Here is a 14,896-nt window from a genome sequence, read left to right on the forward strand (position 1 = left end):
AAGGTAGGTATTTGTCACTATCTGATATTTTATTAAATGTATTTGTTTACAGGTTTATTGACCATTTTCTACAGTAAAATGGAAGTTCCATGAAAGCAGATAAAATAATACCTGACATGTGGATGGTGCCCAATAAATATTTGATGGTTGAATGAATGGATAAAGAAGGTTGTTCTATGGATTAAATAGTAAATAAAATAGTGGATGTAAAACACAATGCCGATCTCATACAAAGCATCAAAAGTTGTTAATGGTTGGTATTGTTACTGATGGCTGAAATATAAAGGAAATTCATTTGTATGTGGATCATAATAACACAATGTATATATTTATATTTATTTCTGACAGTTTATTTGTATGTATAGCACTTTAAATAATACCCTAATGCTTATTTCTACCTTCACGAAATAAGGTGATGCATAAAGTTTCTCATAGTGATATGCAGACAAGTGGGAAAAAAACATATAAAAGAACGTACATTGCTACGCTGTTTATAATAGCAAAAACAAGTAAAAAGTCAAGTAAAGGGATCAAGGGATTAAACAGTAAAGTAACACAAAGTTGTTTAATAAACACAAAGTTATTTAAACACAAAGTTGTTTAATAAAAAGTAAAGGGATCAAAGGGATTACTGTAAGACAAGTAAAAAAAAGAGAAACTTTTGGTTTATTGATAAAGATTAGGAAACAACTGATGGCAAATCAATATAATAGATTATTATGTGTTCATTAAACATAAAGAGTATTTTTATTATGTGGGAAGATGTCTATAAACACATTAATTAGAAACAGAAGGTAGAGTCCGATACCATTTAGTGACATCTCTCTCTCTCATCTATACCCAAAAAAGATACAAAGGCTAAGGAATTTGAGATCTGTTAACTGGGTAGTTGGAACCATTGAGGCTGTTGAGCAAGATAATGGCACACGAGCCAGGCTGTAAAAAGATTAATCTGGCAATCAAAGAGTATCTAAGAGTATGAGAACTTAAAATCTACATATGATGAAATGCTGCGGAAGAAGCTTCGGTCCCAAGCCGTGGATATCCTGGCGCTGACAGTCTGAGGAGACCTGTCGATGACCAGCGCAGGGGGTGTGTGGCCAGAACAAGCTGCAGCTGCCGGCTGTCCCCGCGAGCCCTGCTGGAGGTGGGGGGTGGCCGTGGGGCTGGGGTGTCACATGTCTCAGCAGTGTGCAGTAAATGCTAAGTGAGTCTATTTAGGAAAAAACCATCTCCCCAAAACATTGACCACTAATGAGAACAGCTTGCTTCAAATCTTGGAAGGAACAGCTTATTATATCTCAATGATGGACATGACGGCAGTATAAATCCTTCTTAGTAACTTAGCATCGTGAGCGGATAGACCTAAATGGGCTGTTATAACCATGCTGCTCCAAGGCACAGGAGCTCTGGTATCTTGCAGCTTTTGCACCTACGGCGTACAAAGCCGATACCCTTTTGACTGAGAATGAAGAAATAAAACACAGTCTTTCCCAAATATCTGTGTAGAATAGTGCGGAAGGAATTACAAAGCAACAGCATAACACATATAAAGTGGTATTTCTCAACTGGATTCAGAGACAGGATTTAAATAAGAGCCGTAGTCAAACCAGGAAGAATCGGTGGGAGAAACCCACAAGAGGTGGTCCTAGAAACACGACAGGGCTGGAACGAACAGATGTGCTGTAGGACACGGAGGGAGGAGTGTGGGTGCTCCTGTTCCAGCAGGAACTTACTCCAGTGCTTCTATAAAATGCAGGAACTGGTCTGGTGCACTTTTAAGGACTTTTTTTTTTTTTTCTTTTTAATCAAGCTTGAACTCTGTAGGGCTCTACAAACCTCATGCGGCTTACAGCAACTGCATTTACTCAGATACAGTGACAAATTTAAGCTCAGGATAAGAGACCAGAGGAGTCAGGAAAAAAAGGAGAGTAAGGTTTAAAGAAAGGACTACAAGTCCGTCATGCCCTTTAACAGGACTCACGCAAACAAAAAATAAACAAGGACAGGCTTGGAGTTCCGCAGGGCTCTGAGGCTCAAGGTGATAAAAATTCTGGTATCAAAAGAGAGAGATGACAGACTGTTAGAGAAATCACAGAACAAAGAGAAAACAGCAAGAGCGCTGCTGTGGCAGCCCTGGCGTGAGCGGATCAAAAACGAAACCACAGGTCTAGGTACAAAAGCGCAGAAGAAATGGACATGGGAATGAGAAATGTCGGCAGGAAAGAAACGGCTCCTGTGACTCACGATACTGGCAACAGAGCATTTTCCTGTATCAAAGGGGGGTGAATTCCATCTAAGCAGTCACTGACTATCTAAGGAACCCTGCAACGGAAAGGTGGTTCGAAAGCCATCTTCTGGCATGTGGTCAGCTGAGCATGACTGCTAGACTTGGTGAAAGGCAGAATGCTACCTCGACAAGAGAGGAGGTCAGTTCAAGAGGAGAGGCTGAGTTCAGATGTCACATTAAAGAAGGATGTACAGGGGCGCCTGGGTGGCTCGGTCAGTTAAGCGTCCGACTTCAGTTCAGGTCATGATCTCACAGTTCGTGAGTTCGAGCCCCGCGTCGGGCTCTGTGCTAACAGCTCAGAGCCTGGAGCCTGTTTCAGATTCTGTGTCTCCCTCTCTCTCTCTGCCCCTCCCCTGTTCATGCTCTGTCTCTGTCTCAAAAATAAATAAACGTAAAAAAAAATAAAAAATAAAAAATAAAGAAGGATGTACAGGGGCAATAAAGTTGTGTGGCTGTCTTAGAAGTTTTATTTACATAGCTTATATTTAACATAATCTAAACATACTACTGCAAAAAAATGTATATTTAATAGCTTTTCTCTACAAATGAGTTTTTCACATGGTTGTAAAATTTCGCATAGCACTGAACAAAACAAAGTTGTTTAATACAGGTAGAAGAAAGATTTGGATTTAATTTAAAAAAATTTTAATGTTTACTTTTGAGAGGGGGGGGGGAGGGGAAGAGAGAGAGGGAGACACAGAATCCGAAGCAGTATCCAGGCTCTGAGCTGTCAGCACAGAGCCTGACGTGGGGCTCAAACCCACAAACTGTGAGATTATGACCTGAACCAAAGTCAGACACTCAACCTACTGAGCCACCCAGGCTCCCCTGATTTGGATTTAATTTAAAGGCCCTTAAGATTGTAAGGGTGATTAAACTTCAAACAAATTACCAACTACTCTGTTTGGGGATACGCATGTGCATTTGTGTGTATATATATGCTGTATATCCGTATCCATCCATATATATGTATGTGTATACGTGCATGTGTGTATAGATCCTATGTGTGCATGGGGAGGTGTTTATACTGTCTTTCCGGATTGTGTGCATAAATGTCACAGAAGATTTTGTGGGAAAAATAAGGAAGGCTAACGATATTGACACTTGCCGATATGTGCTAAATCACAGCAAGTCCTGATGTCACATGCACTCTACCCACACCCGAGCCACCGTCTTTTCCCGTCTGGACCGCTGCAGTAGCCCCCTACCGGGACCCCTACATTTCTTGCTCTCCGCTAACCCACTCTCTACACATTATGTTAGAACTCGCCCTTAGGATAAGATCGTTAACTCGGCCTATATGATTATGCACTGGCCCGTGCCCCATCTGGCATCGCTCTCCTAAATCTCTCCAGAGTATTCCACTCTGGCTAAATGACTTTATTTCAATTCCCTGAAGCTTAGCCTTTTCCTGTTGTGCAACATTCCTTCTGCCTGGAAAACTCTTTCTCTGACTCTCTACCTTGCTAGCTCCTTTCTCTCACCCTTTACATCTACACTGAAATCTCACTTCCTCAGATACTTCCCTAACTCCTGATGTAAACCACGTTGCCTATTAGAGTCTCTACTCTGATCCTCTACATTTCTCTACTATTTTGTAATCTCTACAAGTGCAGAATCTGTGTCTGCTTCTAATCATCACTGTATCTTCAACATTTACACAGTGCTTGGCACACAGTAGTTGCTCAAGAGATAACTGAACAAGAACAGCACTGAAAGAAATCAGTAGAATGGTTTTCCCAGGGAGGAAACCTTTCTCAAATTTTGTAGTTTAACTTTTTAAACTAAAAGATATTTTAAAAGTGTGAATGGCATGAGTACAGGAGTACAGAGTACAGGAAAGTCATGCCACCCTCAATTTATAATTATTAAAATATTATTTCAGTACTCACCAGCGATGCTCTTCCGCGGTTGAAATATTGCATGATGAGGAGGAGAGGGTAACCGGAATGTATCTGCAAGGTTTTCAGAGTCATGATTTGCTGTGGTCCTTATAAATTCCATAGCAGCTTGGAGAACTCTAAACTGCAGAGCAACAGCCATACCTGAAAACAGAAGACACTAGAATGTTTTCAAGCTATGTGGATGTTAATTTTTTACACGGAGTTGCTTTTTATTTTCATGCAACATCTAAACTGCCAGTAATGTTTTATTAGACATAGATTTTAAAATTTTGATCAATATGGGTTCCTGATAGTAGTAAACATTTTTAAACTGCCTTTAAAAGAAATTTTAAAGCAAATTTCCAAATGATCACTATAAAAAAAAAATTCAATGGGAAAAAACTAGCTCACAAATTTATTTCCTCTTATATCATTGTCTTAAAAAACGGGCTTTTAAATATATAAGGCAAAACTGAACCAGAAATTGTCACATTTCATACTCATTTAATATTTGCCATTAAAGAAAACTAAAGAGGATTTTTATTCAACATAAACCTTTTAGTTCTACTTGGTAAAAAAAAAAATCAAACTTTTTTTAATGATGTATTGCCAGCTACTGATCATATGAACGTATCGTTTGTTTAATTTTTGCCACCTAAAAGACTTCTTTTTAAAGCTGATAGATATTATCATAAAATGAAGGATGAACCTTCAGTAAAATAGCTTCCACAAGAAAGAGATTTGGTTCAAAAGACATTTTTGGCTCCTCTATAATCCCAACCCCGGAAATCCATAAAAACAAAATCTTACTTTGCGTCCTCTTGTTTTTGCTATTTTGAAGATAGCCAAGCAGTACGATGAGGTCTTCGATGACTCTAAAATACTGGGGGCCTGAGGAACTGCAGGCATGAATGGTCACTGCTACGAAAAGCTGTTGTATATCACAAGCAAGCAATTTGTATTCATTCAGAGGAACGCTAAAGAAAAAGAACAGAAAATTTAAGGCAAAGAGAACTGGTTTAAATTCTTGTTCTTCCAGCATTTGCTCACCCATTCAGTATTTATTCGTGCCTACTGGATGGTGGGGAGTTTGAATTGCACGCTAGAAACAGAAATGAGAAAACATGCTTTGACCCCTGTCAAAAAGTCTACTGTCTTTTCTTTTTAAATGTTTGTTTATTTATTTTTGTGTGTGACAGAGAGAGAGAGAGAGCGTGAACGAGAGGCAGGCACTGAGAGAGAGAGGGAGACACAGAATCCGAAGCAGACTCCAGGCTCCGAGCCGTCAGCAGAGAGCCCGACGCAGGGCTCGAACCCACGAACTGTGAGATCGTGACCTGAGCCGAAGTCAGATGCTCAACCGACTGAGCCACCTAGGTGCCCTGGAAAAAGTCTACTGTCTTGAAGAAGACCAGACAAGGAAAGAGAGAACTATGAACAGTAAATGGTGGTAAGTGTAAAAACAGGGATTGACACACTATACACCATGGGAACACATAGATCCCTCATAGACCCCAGGAAAGGTGAAGATTTAGTAGGTGTGAACAGGGACGTTCTGAGATGGCTCCTCAGAGAAGGTGAATTTGAATGCATTACTTAATCTCTCTGAATCTCACACCAAGTTATAGTTATTTTAAGGATTAAAGGAGATAATAGATTTGAACATCTGTTAATCAGTTATAAATAATAAATATGAATTAGTTACTTCTGTCCCTCAATTAAAAAAAAAAATTTTTTAATGTTTATTTTTGAAGGAGAGACAGAGTGTGAGTGGGGGAGGGGCACAGAGAGAGGGAGACACAGAATCCGAAGCAGGCTCCAGGCTCTGAGCTGTCAGCTCAGAGCCAGATGTGGGGCTCGAACTCACGAACTGTGAGATCACGACCTGAGCCGAAGTTGGAGGCTTAACCGACTGAGCCACCCAGGCGCCCCTGTGCCTCAATTTTTAACCTTGATAACCTTAATATATGATAGTAAGCCTGAATACTTCTCACCATTTATTTTTTCCAAATCAAGCCAAGAGTTAGAAATGGTAACTGTTTGGGGTCAATTAATAGGGTAGCATGTAACGACATTAAGTGCAAGTTATTAAAACAAAACAACAAACAACAACACACTACTTTCAGAAGCCCGTAGGCAACTCTTCCCAAGTGTTGTGTTATAACACATGCATTGTGTTATAATCAAGACTACGTATTTTGAGGAAATAAAATACTTTGTATTTCTTATATGCCCAGCACACAAATCCTGAACTTAATAGGTACCCCCCCAAAATTGAACGGAACTCAGTACAAGGAGTCTCTCTTGTACTCAGAGAGCCTCCCTGGCTTCTGCCTTCTCTTAAAGGTTATTGTCTGCCTTCTCTTAAAAATTATAGATAATATTTAATGCCTTAATGTACAGTAATGTGCTTCTAGAGATTTATATTTTAACATTACGCTAATAAAAATGGTATGCTGTACATCATAAATGCAGAAACCAAAGGCACAAAATCCAAGTAGAAATATAATCTCCTCACATATTTTTTAAGGCCGTTAATCAATTTGGTAGGCAGCCATTTGCCAATGTACTTCTGGAAATGAGAAATTAATTTATGGTGGTAGAAAGTAGGAGCATCATAGTTCAAAACCTAAGTGTTTGAAGGGAGACAGGTTCCGTTTTAAACCCTGTCTATCCACTAGCTACGTGATGTTCAACAAGGCTCTCTCTCTTTCTCTCTCTCTCCAGTCCTCAATTTCCTATTCCTTCTGGGGATAATAACTTTTATAAGACCATTGTGGAAGCGTGGTAAATCTATTTAAAGACAGTTAAATTTATTCAACTTGCCTTCAGGTTCTAAACACCTAAAAGTAGGCCATATACACATCTTCCTTTTCAGTAAACTTGTTGAAAATGATAGAAAATATGCCCCCTCCAAATACAATTGAATTAATCCAATCTAATTAGTTTGGTAGGAAGGATATTCTTTGAAAGTGTTTTGAAAAATCGGATGCTTTAATGTAACCTATTACTAAAGTCTTTCCTTTCTAAAGTATTTGTCAGATGACACAGTTTTGTTTTTATTTTTGTTTTAGTTTTTTGAGAGAGAGACTGAGCGCAAATGGGGGAAGGGCAGGGTGGCAGGAAGACAGAGAATCTTAAGAGGCTCCACGCCCAGTGGGGAGTCAACACAGGGCTTGATTCCATGACCCTGGGATTATGACCCGAGCCCATATCACGAGTCGGATGCTTAGTTGACAGGGCCACCCAGGCGCCCCTCAGATGATAAAGTTTTAAATAATGATTTTAAACTTACTTTTCTTCTAATCCATTCAGGGCTGCTACTGTATTACATAACACGTACAGTAGACCATTATCCAATAACATATCTGCTACCTTAGAACAAGAATTTAATATTTGGAGAAGAAGTAGGAGAGCACTATGCAAGAGCATGTTGTCATATAGAGAGGTCTCTATTAGTCCCAGAACAGGAATGACAGACCACTTCTGAAACAGTCCCATGTTTTTCACATCTTCCAGATCAAATCTGCGATAAATAACACACAATTAAGAGCACGTTACAAGCAATTAACCACTAAACAAGGAAAAAGGATTGCAGTGTGGGTCATTTTGTTAACTTGATTTTGAAGCTATAAAAAATAAATGTGGAGAGAAAGGAATCTCAACCTGTAAGATCACTGACCTCTCCAATAAAATACAAGTATTGCTAGAAGTCTGTCCCAAGTTTGTAAATATACAACATTCAAATGAAATATGATACAATTTCATGGTTTTTAAAATTTTTAAGCTTATTTATTTTGAGAGAGCGAGCGAGAGCGAGCGAGTGCGTGTGTAAGTGGAGGAGGGGGAGAGAAATAGGGAGAGGGAAAATCCCAAGCAGGCTCCGAGCCGTCAGCGCAGAGCCCGGTGTGGGGCTTGATCCCACGAACCGTGAGATCGTGACCTGAGCCGAAATCAAGAGCTAGATGCCTCACAATTTCATGGTTTTTAATTGACTTGCTTTAATTTGTCCATAGGCCCCTTATGTGTCCAAAAGAACCCTACTTCAGGGGCCTATATAACAAGTGCACAGGAAGTTATTGTTAATTGATTATTAATAAAACTATTAACAATAAACTAGCATACAATTACTAGCATAATCATAACATACAACATACATAATTTATATAATAATTATATACTATTACATTAACATACAATAATAATGATGATGGTGATAGTATCCGAGAGACAGTGAACTAGTAAAAAGAGTTCTGGTGAAAGGAACGAATCCTGAGTTCCTGTCCCGAGACTATTTGCCTCTGTGATGGAAGGAAATGTAAGCATTTTGTACCTTATTTTCCTTAACTGTCAAATACGTGTGGTGACATCTGCCCTACTTTCTTCTCAAAGCTCTTGTGACAATCAAATGAAATACTGCAGAATTGCTTTGACAGAGCTAAAAGCTGTATGCAGATGAAAGTACTGTTGTCATTACTGCAACCAGTAAATTCCTCAAGGTCTGAGTCAGTCTACTTAATAAGCAGAAGACACCTAATAACGAGGAGACACACATTTCTCACTGCTTGAACACAGACGGGGATAACAGTTGCACTTCGTGGCCCAACCAGGAATTCCAGGTGAGGGATGACTCTTCTCCCAGATGACCCGGAGGCTGAGGGATGGGGGGAAGCCTCTCTAAGGACCAGTCGTGTGATCTACTGCTGGGACAATCAGTCGTGTGATCTACTGCTGGGACAATGGGAGCCACCTTCTTTTCAGTTACCCTCCTCGTGTTAACACTACATGTCAAATCCTAAACGATCACCTTCTTTCCTTTGATGAAGCACTGGTTTCTAGTTTGTAACTAGTGAATGAAATACAAAGGCAGAAGTTAGAAACAATACCACATGGAAAATAATAAATTGATTCACCTGGAAATACTTTTAGAGGATTTTTTCTAAAAATGACCAAATAACTTTGTTAAGAGTCCGCTTAACAAATTTTATTTTTAAGACAAAAGATCCCCAATGACGGTGGAGGGAAGAAGCCACTTACTCTTCATCAAGGCCAATACGTCGACCAAAGAACATTTCAATGAAGCATTCTAACAATTCCTGAGTCCCCCGGTGAAGATACAACTGGTTGGCTAGCAAGGAGAAGCCACGGTTCTTTAGGAATTTATCTTTTTGTTCCTTAGAAGCTCTATTAAAATATGCATCTAATAGCTAAGAAAAAAAAATATTAAGACAATTTACATAATGCACTAAAATTTTATATAATGTACACAAATCAGACAATACTTGTAAGTTGTTATTTAATTTCATATGTATAGAGCACAGAAAGCTAAAAAACAATGCCACCTCCATAGCAAACCAAAAATAATCTTTGTTTCTGACTAGTTTGGAGTGCTCACGCTGACTTTATCTTGGAGACCTTAATACTTTCGTTATGGGGAAACTAACTTTTTAGTTGAGCATTGACACCTGGTAGATTGGTAACCTTAGTCGAGTGTAAGTACAAAAGCTGTGCTTTATTCTGAAGGAAAAAAATCGGCGAGCACTGTACTATCCTCTCTCTCCACACGTGTGTGTGTGCGTGCACATATGTATCTCTCCTAGACTTCTACTTCCAGACTTCCGGATGGATTCCATCCTGAGCACAGAGCCCTATCTCCACCCTTCCCTAGCGTCTTAAATGCAACATGTGTAAAACTCAATTACTTATTTTCTTTCCACACTCATGTCTTTCGTGGTTCCCATCTGAGAGCACACAGCAGTGCCACGCTCCTAGACTTCACGGCTAATTTTATTGGTGGCTCCTCCAGTCCTGATTCCTTACGTGTGATTACTCATTCCAGCGAATGTCTCTCAAATCTGAGTGTGCTCTGACTTGCCACTTGCCCGAATCAGGAACTCATCATTCTCCCCTGGACTACGGTGCAAGCCTGCTAAACAGAATACTTCCACGTCTCTCTCCCCTGCAATCACTCCCTCACAGTGGTGACAGACTGACTGTTCTTCCCCAAACACACATCTGTTTGCTGCCCTACTTAAAAAGCTTTCTGAGTTTATAGCACAATACAAGATACACTTTTTGTATGAATCCTTCTCTGGTTCCCCCCATCACAATTAATTGCTTTTCCCACGCTCCCATTCTTCTGTATTAATATTCTGTTGAAGCACTCATCACAAGAAGTCCTTACGTTTTACTTAGTGGGGTCTATGTCTCTCTCCCTCACTGGACTATAAGCTCGTTGAATGCGGGGCTTCTATAATTCCACCTTGTATCCACATAGCAACTAGCCCAGTGTTTTGTACCTGGGATGGAAGCTCAAAAAATACTGGGTTGAATTGCAAGTGATTAAAAAACATCCTACATCAGACGAACTAAAGAAAATGAGAATCGTTACAAGACCCTTACAATATTGGGCTGTTTTCTAACGGAAAGCATTCATATGAAACGCTTATTCATTCGACACTACGCTTAGTCCCTAGTATATACTAGACACAAGCTGCATGCCCTCGTGGAGCAGAGACTCCAGTGTGGGAGACTGAAAGATCAAGCACACAGGTCAACTAAAAAGATAATTACAAGACAAAACGAGGATGCTATGATAGGATAAATGAGGAGTAGGGTGCTAGAGGGAAGCTGTTTGGAAAGGTGATCAGGTCTCTGTAAAGGTGACACCTGAGCTAAAACCTGAAGTAGATATTTAAGATTTGATACTACGCTGCAGGGAAGGTTTCCAATGAACTATGTGTTCCTTATAATTGGTAGACTTAAAAAACGTATTGATATGAATCAATATATGGAGGAGAGCTTAAAATTGCATAATTCGTATAAAAATATGAGAAAGAAGGAACCAACTACGGTTGACCCTTGAACAACATGAGGGTTAGAGGTGCCAGCCCCAACCCCCACAGTTGGAAATCTGCATATTACTTGATTCCCCCAAAACTTAACTACGAGTAGCTTACTGGTAACCCGAAGCCTTCCTGACAACAGAGACAGTTGAGTAACACACATCCTGTATGTTATATGTATTCTATACTGTATTCTTACAATAAACGAAGCTGAAGAAAAGAAAGTGTTATTAAGAAAATCATAAGGAAGAAAAAATATATTTACAGTACCGTATTGTACTTATAAAAAAAAAAGTCCGCATTAAGTGGACCCACGCAATTCAAAGCTGTGTTGTTCAAGGGTCAGCTGTGTATCAGTTCATTCTTCCTTAGACTAAAGTTTTAGGTCTACTTTAACAGATACATTCAAGTTTTAAATCAAACGTACATTTATTTTTCTGAATTAAAACAACACATCTAGAATTGGCCCTTACTTTAACAACTCCTTGTTGTATAGCAGGTGATGGGTGGTTCACGAGGACTAAAAGCGTGTCTGCCTGGATGAGCTTGTCCATCACATCTGGAAGCATAACATCAGGCAGGATGAGAAGGACTCCACTGAGGAGCTCGTATAATCCACAGCAGATAGGTACCAGACAGTCTTCCGTTACGCTAAAACAGAGACCCCAGAAGTCTTGTGAACACAGTATCAGGAAGAAAAGCGCACGGTGATTTCCTTAAGAACTGTGAGGAGCTGGGGCGCCTGGGTGGCGCAGTCGGTTAAGCATCCGACTGCAGCCAGGTCACGATCTCGCGGTATCTCGCGATCTCGCGGTCCGTGAGTTCGAGCCCCGCGTCGGGCTCTGGGCTGATGGCTCGGAGCCTGGAGCCTGTTTCGGATTCTGTGTCTCCCTCTCTCTCGGCCCCTCCCCCGTTCATGCTCTGTCTCTCTCTGTCCCAAAAATAAATAAACGTTGAAAAAAAAAAATTAAAAAAAAAAAAGAACTGTGAGGAGCAGCAGTAATTTCAACATGTGAAACAAAAGGTCACACAAGTAAAAAAAAAAATGTTGACCTGTGACTAACAACCTTGCCATCACTTGTTACCATTTTATTTCTCACCGATCTACTTTAGGCACAGGGCCCACTAAACACCATTCTATTCCACAGCTATGACGTGCAAAAGGGTGGTGGTCAGCAGCCGCTTGCGCAAGGGAAACTATCTAGAATGACATAAACAATTTGGCCCTTTGGTCACACTAGCCACGTTTCGAGGGCTCGACAGGCACATGTGGCTGGTGGCCCCTGTACTGCACAGCACAGGAGAAACATCCCCACCACCGGGGAAACTCTTACCGGGTGTTGCCACTGGCTACTATAAATCTTATAGTTTCCCTGAGGAGTTTTTCTCTAAATGTAAACCACAAGGCACTTTTTCTTTAGGAGCCATTTATGGTTTAGCCTTTGGTAAAACATGGAATTCAATATTATTTAGTATTAGACTAAAGAGAAAGGTACCTTTCTGTTTGCTATGAATATATATATGTTGTATATGAGAAGTGATGTAAGACATTTCCAGAAGGGTAGACATCCTTCAAAGAAGAGTGAAAGAAAAAGTGGGGGCGGGGGGAGCATGCGAAAGCAGTGAGTACCTGTGAGTACTTGCAGTGCGGCTGGAGTTCGGCTGGTAACTGAGGGAAAAGGCAAAGTTTTCCCAGTCATCCGGGTTCCTGTCAAGGAGACTCGGCCAGCGTCCAACGGCTGCGGATCCGTTGTGTGAAGGAAAAGCCAGCCCCAGGCTGGCGATAGTGCTGTGGCTCTGCTGGAATGAGGCCAGTCCCTTCAGGTGATCAGGGCGGCGTGGGTAGGACTCGTCATCTTCTGATTTGGGTTCTGCTCCCAACTCTTTGTGATCTACTCTGACCCCCAGAAATTCCAAGGTTCCTTTTGGGACACCATTGACAGAGGCGCGGGCGGAAACGGCAGGTTCCGTTTCACACACGGTTTTTGCGGACTCGCAGCTACTGATGAATGCATCCTCTTTGTCTTTCTTCAGTGTCCCGGAACTCACCAGAGAATTCAGTTTCTCTGCTTGGGAAGCAATGTAATCATCTGCAATATTTTGTAACTCGTCAATACTACAACCCAAACTTCCAGTCAGTTTTTGTGGTTGCATTTGAGGTGAAGCGGTAGGAAATGCTGGTAGGCTTCTAGAACGCAGAATGTTGGCGATCGTCCGTTGTGGGATAATCCTGGAGGAATTGTTTCCTGGAGAGAGTAGACAGAAAAACACTCGTTAAAAATCTACTAAGTGGGACCACTTGTGTCCTGCACTGTCCATCACAACCACAGCAGTAACCCATTTATCTAGCGATGCTAAAGAATCCACACAGGTTAATGTTAACTACTGCTTAACATTCTTTTTAAAAAAAAAATGTTTACTTATTTTTGAGAGAGAGAGAGAGCGTAGGCATGTGAGCAGGGGAGGGGCAGAAAGACAGGAGATAGAGGATCCGAAGCGGGCTCTGCATAGAGAGCAGAAAGTCTGACGAGGGGCTTGAACTCACAAACTGTGAGATCAGGACCTGAGCTGAAGTCAGATGCTTAACCAACTGAGCCCCATTACTGCTTAAAATTCTTAAGTGCCCCAACTATTTTTTCTTTTAACTACTTTTTATTAAAATCTCCCAAAAATGTATGTCTTTTCCTGTCTCCTTAACAAAATACAGTGTTGACTGAATGATTCAAAGTCATTAGGATTAATGGCTCTACTGTCGTGAAATTAAGTGAAACTTAATTTGCCTCAGGCTAGCAGTCACTGGGATGCAGTTTGATATGGTGTGAAAGTGTGGGCTTTGCAACAAGATAGAACTGGATTCAAGTGATGGTTCTGTGAGTTAGGTGGCCTTTTAAGTAAATCATTTAATTATCTGGGTATTAGTTTTTACAAATGTAAAAGGAGGGTTCAGAATATCTTCTTTGCAAGGCTGCTTTAAGGATTAAGTGAGATCATATTTGTGATGCTCCCAGCATAGTGTCTGGCATATAGCAGGTGCTCAATAAAGGGAGTAATACCCATTCTTGCTGTTATTACTACTAGACCAAATGGCCCTAGACCGTTTTGTCTCTCATCCATTTCCGTAGTCACTTCTTCATGAGAAGCAATGGCGCTTTGTCTTCCTGTGATAGCTGTCCAGTTTGCTGCTTCTAGTACTCCATGTACAGGGAGACCAGAAAAATCACTGCCATTCTCAGTGCACGGTGGTAAAGCGAGTGCTGTTCAAGGTGTGGTTTGTGGGCTAGCAGCACGGAGATCAGCACTACCTGTGCGATTGTTAGAAATGCATACTCTTTAGGCTCACCCTAGATCTACTGAATCAGAATGCATGAAGGAGGGCCCAAAGATCTGTGTTTGAACAACTTCTCTGGTCATTTTTTTTTTTTTTCATGCTAAAACTTGAGAAGCACTGATATAGAGTAAACAGGCACTGCGTGAACTGTTTTAGAGCACAGGCCTTTTGGTAGTAATAGTTCTATAGCTCAGAAGTTTCTCCTAATTATTTCTACATTTTGGCTGGAGGGCTAAGGCTGCTAAAAGATTCTGTTCAAAGGATGTGGAAAAAATGGGGGCATGATTGTATTTGAAAATGTACATTCCCTATAAAATTCCAAATAAAACTACTTAAAACACAGCCTTCAAATACTATAATAAAAGGGCATAAAATGTGCTAGCAAATAACTGAAACACTTTGGGAGAGAAACAAAACTGGAAATTAATAGCTATATATATATATCCCGTCCTATCTATTCTTATCTCTACCTAACTTGCACTACTGATTAATTTATGCTAGAGCCAAATATAAGACAGGTTGGGCAGACAATAAGGGCAATGTCTCAGGC

At 40.6% G+C, this 14,896-nt stretch overlaps 1 protein-coding gene across 9 annotated transcripts in view; it reads right to left on the minus strand.

Annotated features, from left to right (window-relative positions):
• The window catches only part of LYST (lysosomal trafficking regulator), a 191,017-nt gene that overhangs the window by 67,631 nt on the left and 108,490 nt on the right, over positions 1-14,896 (minus strand). For all 9 annotated transcript variants that reach the window (XM_053207470.1, XM_053207473.1, XM_053207475.1 and 6 more), the window contains 6 exons: positions 12,649-13,264; positions 11,492-11,669; positions 9,211-9,380; positions 7,469-7,699; positions 4,984-5,150; positions 4,183-4,335 (listed from right to left, as the gene is read on the minus strand). In XM_053207470.1, the coding sequence (XP_053063445.1) occupies positions 4,183-4,335; positions 4,984-5,150; positions 7,469-7,699; positions 9,211-9,380; positions 11,492-11,669; positions 12,649-13,264 (1,515 nt within the window). The remainder of the gene's footprint in view (positions 1-4,182; positions 4,336-4,983; positions 5,151-7,468; positions 7,700-9,210; positions 9,381-11,491; positions 11,670-12,648; positions 13,265-14,896) is intronic.

This window comes from Acinonyx jubatus, chromosome D2, assembly GCF_027475565.1.
Source record: "Acinonyx jubatus isolate Ajub_Pintada_27869175 chromosome D2, VMU_Ajub_asm_v1.0, whole genome shotgun sequence".
In the NCBI taxonomy this organism is placed as follows: Eukaryota; Metazoa; Chordata; class Mammalia; order Carnivora; family Felidae; genus Acinonyx; species Acinonyx jubatus.